The sequence below is a fragment of the Triticum urartu genome, chromosome 5 (genome assembly GCF_003073215.2).
Source record: "Triticum urartu cultivar G1812 chromosome 5, Tu2.1, whole genome shotgun sequence".
Classification (NCBI taxonomy): Eukaryota; Viridiplantae; Streptophyta; class Magnoliopsida; order Poales; family Poaceae; genus Triticum; species Triticum urartu.
In genome coordinates this window covers 165,363,011-165,373,045 of record NC_053026.1, presented here as the reverse complement: position 1 = coordinate 165,373,045, position 10,035 = coordinate 165,363,011, and the positions used below count along the sequence as shown (strand labels likewise).

Sequence of the window (10,035 nt, the reverse complement as noted above, 5' to 3'; positions counted from 1 at the left end):
TTATGCTTGAGGCTGCTGAACTCACATTTTGCAAGTTGTGATCCCTCCTGTCCATGAAATAGGCGGATAATCCTTTCCGGCCAGCTAACACATGGTGATGCAAGCGGGAGGTGGTGGGAGGCCGCCGGGGCGACGAGCAGACGGCGCCCTGAGACAACTGCGGCAAGGGAGAAGGAGGGCGTTGCGTTTTGCATGCGGGAGATGTCAGATGCTGATCTGACGGCTGTGAGAGGCCAGATCGAACGGTTCAAGAGAGCACCGTTCTGGATCCTGGTCGGTCGGCCGGCGCCAGCGTCCTCCGTACCCTGCAATGCAAAGAAAACGAAATTACAGAGAAGCACACAGATCTCTCCATCGCGAAGAACACTCCTTCACCCTCTGCAAAATATCTCGTCCCCTTGCGCTCGCTCGGCAAGACTAGGGTTTCAGGGTTCTCCTCAATCGGATTCAGTGTGGGACTTGCCCTTCAAATTCGGCCGGAGACGGAGCCCTCCTCCCATCCACGGCGGCCACCATTTCTGTCCCGTTCTTCTCAATCGGCATATTTCCGCTGGTTGGTTCGTGGTACGTACGGATTCGATTTCGTTGAGTGCCCTCCCTTTCCGGTTCGGTTCTTGATCGACACAGGTGACAAGGAAACCAGTATTATCAGTAGCTAGGTTAATTCGACCCTCTAGTTACATTGTTGTTCCGTTAATGCCGTAAATCGGATGTGCAAGCCGCGAAGTAAGCAAGTACTACTGAATTTAGCTTATTGTTGATGATGCGTCCAGTAGCTTCTTTCTTGTTCGCCGAAGAAGGTTTAGGTTTTCATCGACTGATACTGAAGAAGGTTTAGGTTTTCATCATAACTAGAAGCGGTATGCGCGCCTTGCCGCGCCACTTTTCGTTATGGGACACTCTCCCCCCACTCCTTTTTGGGTGAGATACGTGCAAAAAATGCTTTTTATCCGTCACAAAAAAAAAATATGAATAGATATAACCAAGCTGGAAGGCTGAAGTTGCCATAATACATTTTTCTTGGGTGAAGTTATAACAGGGATGAAATTTTCTGGGCGCAATTGAAACATGATTCCTGCCTGACTACCACAATACTTCCAGTATACCTGAGAAGTCTGATGAACAAAATTCGCAATGCCTACCAAACTATGATAGAAACCACTTCTGTAACTAAATATAAGATGTTTTTGACCTTTTGCAGTTCAATTTTGCCTACACCGCAAGAAAAAGTGAAAGGAAATGCTAGTCATAGAGTGGTATGAAAACCTACCAGTGCTCAAGTAAAGCACCTATGCCAGTTAACATATGTAAGTTGCTCTTTCTTACTGGCCCTTGGAAAGGATCAAAGAGAGTAGATGATGATAAAAATGAACTCCAATAAATAAATAAAAGGCTTTTCTCGTTGATAGCATGTAAGCAACTATGAAACTAGCAAGAGTCAGACTGGAAATATTGTCCCACTGGCATGAGAGATTGTCAGAGACATCATCTTTAGTACAAATACTAATAAATTGGCATTAATTATTTCCAGAACATGAACATATAAACCATGCCATTGTACTTTTGGGACCTGTTTTGATTCTAAACGTAAACCTCCATGAATGAAATCAATAGAAATTTGTAGTGGAACATAGTGACAATATTTCAAAGATTTACTATCCGATATATTAAATATGCAATAGCCGAGGTAAAACCCAACATTCTCTGAAACTTAACTATATATGTGCACTTATATGGAATATCCACAAAAGAACAAAATGAAATACTTCCGTGCTTTATGCTATCCCCCTTACACGATCAAAATAATAATCTACCAAAAAAAACATTTCTTCATTGTCAGTTTGTAACAGGTTCATCTATAGGACCGAAGCGGCACATGACCCTGAACAAATAAAAGATAGAACATAATTCCTAAACCAAAAGTTTGATTTAGAGATCCATCCTCCCTGGTACACAAAAATCATCTAACTAACATGCTATGGGCGACTTGCATCAGAGTGACAATTTTTTGCTGCCTTACAAACTTTGCTGGACTTCAGCTTAACTTTCAAAACAGAAAGTAGCAAGGCTTTCCTGTCAATATAAAGTTTCAGAGAATAGGTTCAGTAAAAAAGTGAAACAGGAAGAACTCCAGTGTATGATAAAATGGTAAGCCGTCCATTAAGGATGATGCTCGGTCCTGGCCCAAAGCTGGAGCGAGAGACTGATCGCTTTGATCTCAGTGGGATAATTTCTTGAGTTCTGGGGCCCGAGCATCCCCCTCTTATCTAAATGCTTGGGCTCTTATTCCTGCCAATCCTTGTGTACTTGGCTGATAGCTGACCTACTTTGTTTGCTTTTCTACCTATCAATGAATTATACACAAGTCGCTTGCGTATTCGCAAATATAAGTAAGATAATAAGCGTGTATGGATAATTAGAGGTTACAATAGGAAGTAAATACAAAATGAAACCATGAATAAACTTATGAATTACACACCTACATCCCAAGTTGCAAATGAAGTACAAAAAAAATGAAGCATGCCACCTAAAATTTACAAAATAGCATGTTTCCTTGTTTTCTATTCCCGTAACGTGAAACTTAGTCTATGTTGTTATGCTACTCTAAATAGTGTATGCATGCATTCCTCATAACAAATTCCATTCAGTAGTTTGATGGATAATAATGGTTCTGAAGTGATGTCATCGATCATTAATCCTCTCCTTGGAGATAATGTGATATACAAAAAAATAATCAGAGTAAGGAGCATTCAGTTTGTGGTAGTAAAATATTAGATATCATTTTAGTAGTAGAAAAAACCGCGTGGATGAACTGGAGCTGAGAAGAATGAACTCATCATGGCCGAAGGTTGTTGATCTGGATGTGGCGAGACACACTGGCCTTGACCATTGCAAAACCCATGGTGGCAGCACCAACGCCTACACAAGTACACCCTCCTGTGACTTCCCCAGCAGTCAGCACACGGGAAACGGCAGCGCCTCTCCCCGGCTCAGTGTCCTCGGCCGTCTCTTCGGGAAATCTGTACAGAACTCACAACATCTTAGAAACGTCAGAAATATAAGTTAGAACCTGAGCTATAATTGATTCCACATTCCAGAAATGATTGCAGAGAAAAGTCTGAATTTGTATAACAGCAATATAGGCTTTAAATATGAGAACCATTATCTAATGTAGTCTCACACAATCAAACACAGATATATTTCCCCATGAATCACTCGTATATTTATCAATGATTTGCACAAGCAAGTCACATAAGCGAGAGAGACAATGTATCGTGCATTCAAGTTAGATAATTGAGAGAGACAATGTATATACAGCCAATGCACCATTGAGGAAATTCCAGGAAAATAACTAATTGAGCAGACAACAGAGCATGGATATTACATGTAGGCGAATCTTTTCTTTCAGCTGAAGATGTGCAACTAACTCGATCTTGCAGTTGTGGGTGAGAGAGGCATGGATATTAAGGGCATGTACAATGGTTGATAAGATAGTCTTATCTTAAGTCTTGCATGTAATTTAGAGATGAAAAAAAAACATGTCTACAATGGGTCATCTCTTAGCCTTATCTTCAATAACTAGTTATTCCTAAAAACGTGGTGAGACATATTGTGCTAAGAGATCATCTCTTGTCTTCTCTTAAATAAGAGAAGACAAGCCTTTTCTTATGACTTCTCTTTCCTCCACCTCAGCATCCATCCTACATGGCATTCTTAAGATAGAACCATTGTACATGCCCTAAAACGATATATATTAAGGGGCAGCGGCAGCAGAGACGGCGGGGTGAAGAGGATCGGAGTACAATATCTTGGCAGTTAACCCGAACTATGCTACCGATTCATTAACCATCTGAAGACGTGCAGCTAACTCGATCCATTTTCTGAAGACGAGCGCGTAGCGGGAGGCGGCAGCCTCGGCTCTCGCGCCTCCGGTGGCTCGTCAAGCTCAGCCCGACGGCTGGATTCCCGTGCACTAACGCGCTCGACCTGCAGCCCGAGATGCTCAAAGCTGCTGCCCGTGCCCGTTGCCCCCACCACCGTTGTCGTGGGACAATCCACCAGCCGAGCCAGGGACAACGCTCGATCAGGAGCTGTCGAGGTCGTGGGCAGAGGAGAGGACGGCGAGGCAGAGATAGGAGAGGAAGGCAGGCAGGGGAGAGGGGGGAGTGCGAGGCGAAGGACCGGCGATGTTGGTTTTGCTCGAACAGGAGATTTTTATTTTTAGAGGAAGGGACGGAAGGTTAGAGAAGAAGGGAGGCGTGGTGGGCGCACGACCCGGTCAAAATCAGGGTCACCCATCCAAATTAATTCTCCTCAATTGATTCTTAACCCTTCCACCCCTAGGGAGCTTAGTGATATAGTAGATATGAATTATCTCTAATGTGATTAGGTTATCTTCATATGCTTCATTTTGATCTCATTATAATTGCTATACAAGCTGCGAAGTCAGCAAGTACTGAATTCAGTTTATTGTTGATGATGCGCTTAGTAGATTCTTTCTTTGCTCAGCAATCTGATGAACACACCAATTGTCAATTGATACTGAAGAGGGTTCAAAATCATCTCTAATGTGGGTAAATTATCTTCATATGCTTCATTTTGATCTCATTATAGTTTATGTTTTAGTCCAGCATTCTGGATACCCAATCCCAACTAGCACTCGATGGAGGATCTCCCGGAGGCACTGCTGGCAGAGATCATCAAGAGGGTTACCAAAAGAAGTGACTTGAATTCTCTTTCCCTTGTCTCGAAGCGTCTCTTCGCCATCCAGGCTGAGCAAAAGGGGTCCATCCGGGTTGGTTGTGGCCTTTGCCTTGCCACTGAAGCTTTGGTGTCACTCTTCTCCCGGTTCCCCAATTTGTGGAAAGTTGAGATCGATTATGCTGGCTGGACACCTTCCCACGGGGATCAGTTGGACAACCATGACCTCTTTGTGATTATATCTTGCTGTCCCTCTCTAACCGATCTCACACTAAGTTTCTGTTCACAAATCGATGACACCGGTCTTGGTTATCTATGCTACAGCGAGAAATTGACTTCCCTCAGGCTGAACTCTGCAACTGAAATAACTTCTTGTGGACTTCTCTCGGTTGCAGTTGGTTGCAAGAGTCTGTCTTCCCTCCACCTTATCAACTGTGAGAAAGTAGGCAGTACCGAGTGGCTGGAGTATCTAGGCTTGAATGGATCGTTGGAAGAATTTGTACTCAAGAATTGCAATGGAATCAGCCTGTATGACCTCATAATGCTCGGTCCAGGATGGATGAAGCTACGCAAGTTTGAATTTCGAATGGGAGGATTATGGGATGTTCATGAGGGATATGATCATATGGAAATCGATGGTTAGTCATGAAGCTGACAATTGATGTTTCATGCTGCCATGATTGTTGTTTGGCTTGTGAGCAGTTAATTTGGGGAAAATTGCCAGGGAGAAGAATGAGATTTCGAGGGTCTTCTAGTTGATTATTTTTATTAAGATGTCATGCTGTAACATCTGTCACCAAGAGACTTAACACAACAAATTATCGGAGCTTTCATCAATTAAAACATCAACATCCTGGACCATTACACTGTGGAAAACGTACAGAAATGCCGGCCATGCAGTTGCTCTGGCTAGTGCATGGCCTGAGAAGCAGGAGGGAACATGCAGGAGAAAACTACTTGCCGGTACTTTATCCCTTGTTAATTCATGTTACTTTTCTGGAACAAATGTAAGATGGCATGGTCAGTTGTTCTGCTATGGTGGAATTCAGGATCCCATATCAGAAGAATTTACTAGAGGACTGTTGATGACTTGTTTCCTCAGATTATTCCAGATGCAGAAGTAAACTCGGAAGAGAAAGATGATAGCATGGTAGCATCTTCAAATGGTATGGGGTGCACAGCCCTGAAAGTATGGAATTAGTATACACTAGGTGGTTTTCCCATGTTACTTGGAGGCTATCATCTTTTATGGAGCAGTCTACTCTCGGAAGGTATGCATCACAGTCTGTTGTTTTATGATGCCTAAGTGGACCTTATTTTGCATGTGTGATCAGGCTTCACCTTTTGTCCAAAAAAAAAATCAGGCTTCACCTCTTTATATAACAAATTCTCCTATTCAATATTCCAGCCCAAAATGGGAGAATTAACAGCACGATCGGTTTAAGTGGCAGGAGCTCACGGTCTTCATCAGCTAGTTGCCCATGGGGTCAGTGGTGAAATGTAGCTGAAGAAATCTCTCTGTATTCTGCAATTGGATGAAATTTGGGCAGCCATGTGCCCATGTGGGTCTCAGAAGGCAAAACAAAAAGCTATTGAGATGATGCTTGATAAGTTATTGCAAATTTTCAGTGTGGTTTGCAGCTGTTATGCACTATAGACAATATAAAAATATCCACTAGGGAGAATATAATCTGCTTACTTAGTGTAAACTAAATTAATTGCTAATTGCTCTATTTCTGTACTAATTCCTAGTTCAAATTGGATCTTCATCCTGACAGGAAATTTTAGAGTGTTTTATTGTATTTGCCCATCATTTCTGTATGTCATAATAAATGAAGTTGTGTCATAAATTTTTTTTTGAGGAAAGGCCATCATGGCTAGCTTTATTTACTCAGATCAAAATTACATCGTTCACAAGGCTGTTGACGATACATGCAGGTGGTTTGTCAGTCCAACTATCTGACACTTTATTACAAAAACTAAACTTAGCTAGCTCATGAGGTGCGGTATTTGCCGCACGAAAACAATGCTTGAAGGTGACCCTTCCAATTGATGTAACAGTATCCAGACACTCCGCAAAGACTGCTGCCGATGCATCCCACCATTGTGTTTGTCCTGTGCAGAACTGAATGACTTCAAGGGAGTCTGATTCAGCCTCAACCCGATTAAAGCCTAATGAATTAGCAAATTGAAGGCCATCTCGCATGGCCTTAGCCTCCATAGCCGTAGCATCTAAAGCACAATCATTGTATTTGCATTGAGCAGCTAGAAATTGCCCCTTTTATAGCGGCCGTTGCTCCTGCACCTGCATCTTGATAAAAAGCAGCGTCAACATTTACTTTAACAAACTTTGGGCCTGGCCTCTTCCATCTATGCTCCGTGTCCTCCCTATTTTGGTTCGACACTTTGTTATACCCGCATGTAATTGCCATCACTGAAATGGGCCATCTATTGGGAGGCGGAATTGTCTCATTGTGGGTGACCTGCCTACGGATCCACCACAAATACCAGCATCCCACTGCTATGATGTCAATACTTAGCGCATGAGGTGAAACGGAGTGGTTGGTAAGTTTAGCAAGTGTTCCAGAACTATTGATCCCGAGCGATCCACATGAAGGGCCGATCTGATAGAGTCCAAAACGCCTAATTTCTCCCACAATTCTCTTGCTGGAATGCATTCAAAAAGCAGATGGCGCACATCCTCTGGTCCAACGTGACAGATTGGGCATTCTCCACTCACCGGGATGTGTCTGAGTACAGACATTAATGGTACAATTCCGTGCAGAATTCTCCAGCAAAATATTTGAACTTCACGTGGGACTTGAAGATTCCATAGCATAGACCACACTGCCGGAGTCGTAGAGCTTCCCGGTCTGCCCAGGGCAGTTGCATGGTCCCCATATTTGTGTATCCACTCACTATGATATGCAGTTTTCACAGAAAAGATTCCGTTTTTATTTGGATGCCAGGCGACAAAATCATCAAATGCTTGAAGGTGTAAGGGTATCTGCAAGATCCTTCGAACATCCACGGGGTTAAAATGGTCTTGAAGCAATTGCTCATCCCATGTTTGGGTAATAGGATTAACTAGTTCAGAAGCCTTTGTTAAAATAGACTGATTCGCCGAGTAATAATCACCCTGTTTGGGCTTGAAGGTATCCACGGGTCAGCCCAGATGTCAACATTTTCTCCCATTCCTATTCTCCATATGTATCCACGTTTAAAGCAAGCTAACCCAGGAATGATACTCTGCCAAGTGAAGGAAGATCCCTTTTTCGGCCCTGCTAGGAGAATATCACAATTTGGGTAATACTTTGCCTTTAAAATCATAGCACAAAACGAGTCCAGGTTCGTTATCAATCTCCAGCACTGTTTCACTAAGAGAGCAAGATTAAACGAATATAAATCTCGAAATCCCATCCCACCTTCACTCTTCGGGAAACATAGCTTCCACCAAGAATACCAATGCATCTTCTTGTTATCTTCTTCATCACCCCACCAAAATTGAGCTATTACATCTGTAATTTCTTTGCAAACGCCTTTAGGAAGACAGAAAACTGGCATTGCAAATACTGGTATAGACTGAGCAATGGCCTTCAATAAGATCTCCTTGCCACCCGTGGATAATTGTTTCTCCATCCATCCTTTTATCCTCTGCATAACCCTGTCACGGAGATGTTTGAAACAATCACTTCTGTCAGCACCAACCATGGCAAGTAGGCCGAGATATTTATCAGATAAGGCTTCCGTATTTATATCCAACTCTTGACAAATTTCAGCTTTCATGGTCAAGTTAGTATTTGGGCTGAAAAAGATGCTCGATTTACCCACACTAATTGACGGTGTCCTGTACTAGGGGGTACTCACCACGTCGTCTCCCGATCTATTAGATTGGGCCGAGGACCCCCGTGGCCGTATACTCATGGGCCAGTTCGGACGGCTACCGCATACAAGGAAGATTCCACAAGACTTGGCCATCAAGACAAGGACTTCTCCCCACCGGCGTATTCGGCTAGGACTCTTGTTATCCTAGGCCTCCGGTGCATTATATAAACTGAGGCCAGGCTAGTCGATAGATATACAATATATACAACAATCATACCATAGGCTAGCTTCTAGGGTTTAGCCTCCTTGATCTCGTGGTAGATCTACTCTTGTACTACCCATATCATCAATATTAATCAAGCAGGAGCAGGGTATTACCTCCATCGAGAGGGCCCGAACCTGGGTAAAACAAAGTGTTCCCTGCCTCCTGTTACCATCCGGCCTAGACGCACAGTTCGGGACCCCCTACCCGAGATCCGCCGGTTTTGACACCGACACTAATCATCTGTCCTGAATTCTCACAGTAGGTTTCTAGTGCTTGCCGTAAGGAAGTTGCATTTAACACATCTGCTCGCATGAGAATAAGAGAATCGTCAGCAAATAAGAGGTGTGAAACTGACGGTGCATTCCTACACACTCTGATCCCATCAATGCCACCAACTTCTTCTTCACACTGCAATAAACTAGAAAGACCTTCTGCACAAATCAAAAATAGGTACGGCGAGAGGGGGTCCCCTTGCCTGAGACCCCTTGTAGGGTTAAATATATCCGTCTCCCGTGAGTTAAATCTTACTTTGTATCTTACCGAGCTCACACAAGCCATCATTAAATCAATCCAATTCTCATGGAATCCCAATTTCCTCATCATATTTCTCAAGAAGATCCATTCTACTCTATCATAAGCCTTATGCATGTCCAGCTTGACTGCACACAATCCAGCAAGACTGTTCCTCGTATTCTTTATTTTATGGATACACTCATAGGCAAAAAGTATTATCGGTGATCAATCTACCAGGAACGAATGCACTCTGGGTAGGTGAAATAATTTCAGGCAATATACTCTTCAATCTGGCAGCCAACATTTTGGAGATAATTTTGTAAAGCACATTACAGAGACTAATAGGCCAAAATTGAGTTACCAGTTCAGATGCATCCACCTTCGGGATCATCACAATTGACGTATCATTCCACTCAGCAGGGATTTGACGTGTGTTGATAGCATGTAAGACTTCATGAGTGATGTCACTCCCAAGAATATGCCAATACTTTTTAAAAAATATAGCATGTAACCCATCTGGCCCTGGCGCTTTTAGATCTCCAATACTTAACATAGCTTTATGCACATCTTCCGTAGTAAAAGGAGTCATCAACATATTGTTCATCTGATCAGTCACTTTACTATGAACTTTTTCTAACAATACTGGATCTGTTTGATTAACTTCCGAAGAGAACAGATTAGAGAAGTAATTCTGGACATGCGGATTTAAAGATGAATTACCTTCCAGCCAT

General features: G+C 42.9%; 1 protein-coding gene across 6 annotated transcripts; it reads left to right on the top strand.

The window, feature by feature from the left end:
• The first annotated feature begins 322 nt into the window (after positions 1-322).
• Positions 323-6,551, top strand: LOC125508272 (F-box/LRR-repeat protein 14-like). 6 transcript variants are annotated; one of them, XM_048672924.1, is made up of 4 exons: positions 324-564; positions 1,202-1,307; positions 4,627-5,972; positions 6,147-6,551. In XM_048672924.1, the coding sequence occupies exon 3, from the start codon at positions 4,664-4,666 to the stop codon at positions 5,342-5,344; it is 681 nt and encodes a 226-aa protein (XP_048528881.1). In that variant the 5' UTR covers positions 324-564; positions 1,202-1,307; positions 4,627-4,663; the 3' UTR covers positions 5,345-5,972; positions 6,147-6,551. The 6 variants fall into 6 exon arrangements, with proteins under 6 accessions (XP_048528884.1, XP_048528881.1, XP_048528882.1 ...); XM_048672927.1 differs by lacking the exon at positions 1,202-1,307 and having other exon boundaries at positions 323-564; positions 4,510-5,972; XM_048672925.1 differs by lacking the exon at positions 1,202-1,307 and having other exon boundaries at positions 4,632-5,972.
• Positions 6,552-10,035: the final 3,484 nt, after the last annotated feature.

Coding starts and splice junctions, on each gene's coding strand:
- LOC125508272 (XM_048672927.1), top strand. CDS start 4,664: ATGGAGGATCTCCCGGAGGCACTGCTGGCAGAGATCATCAAGAGGGTT.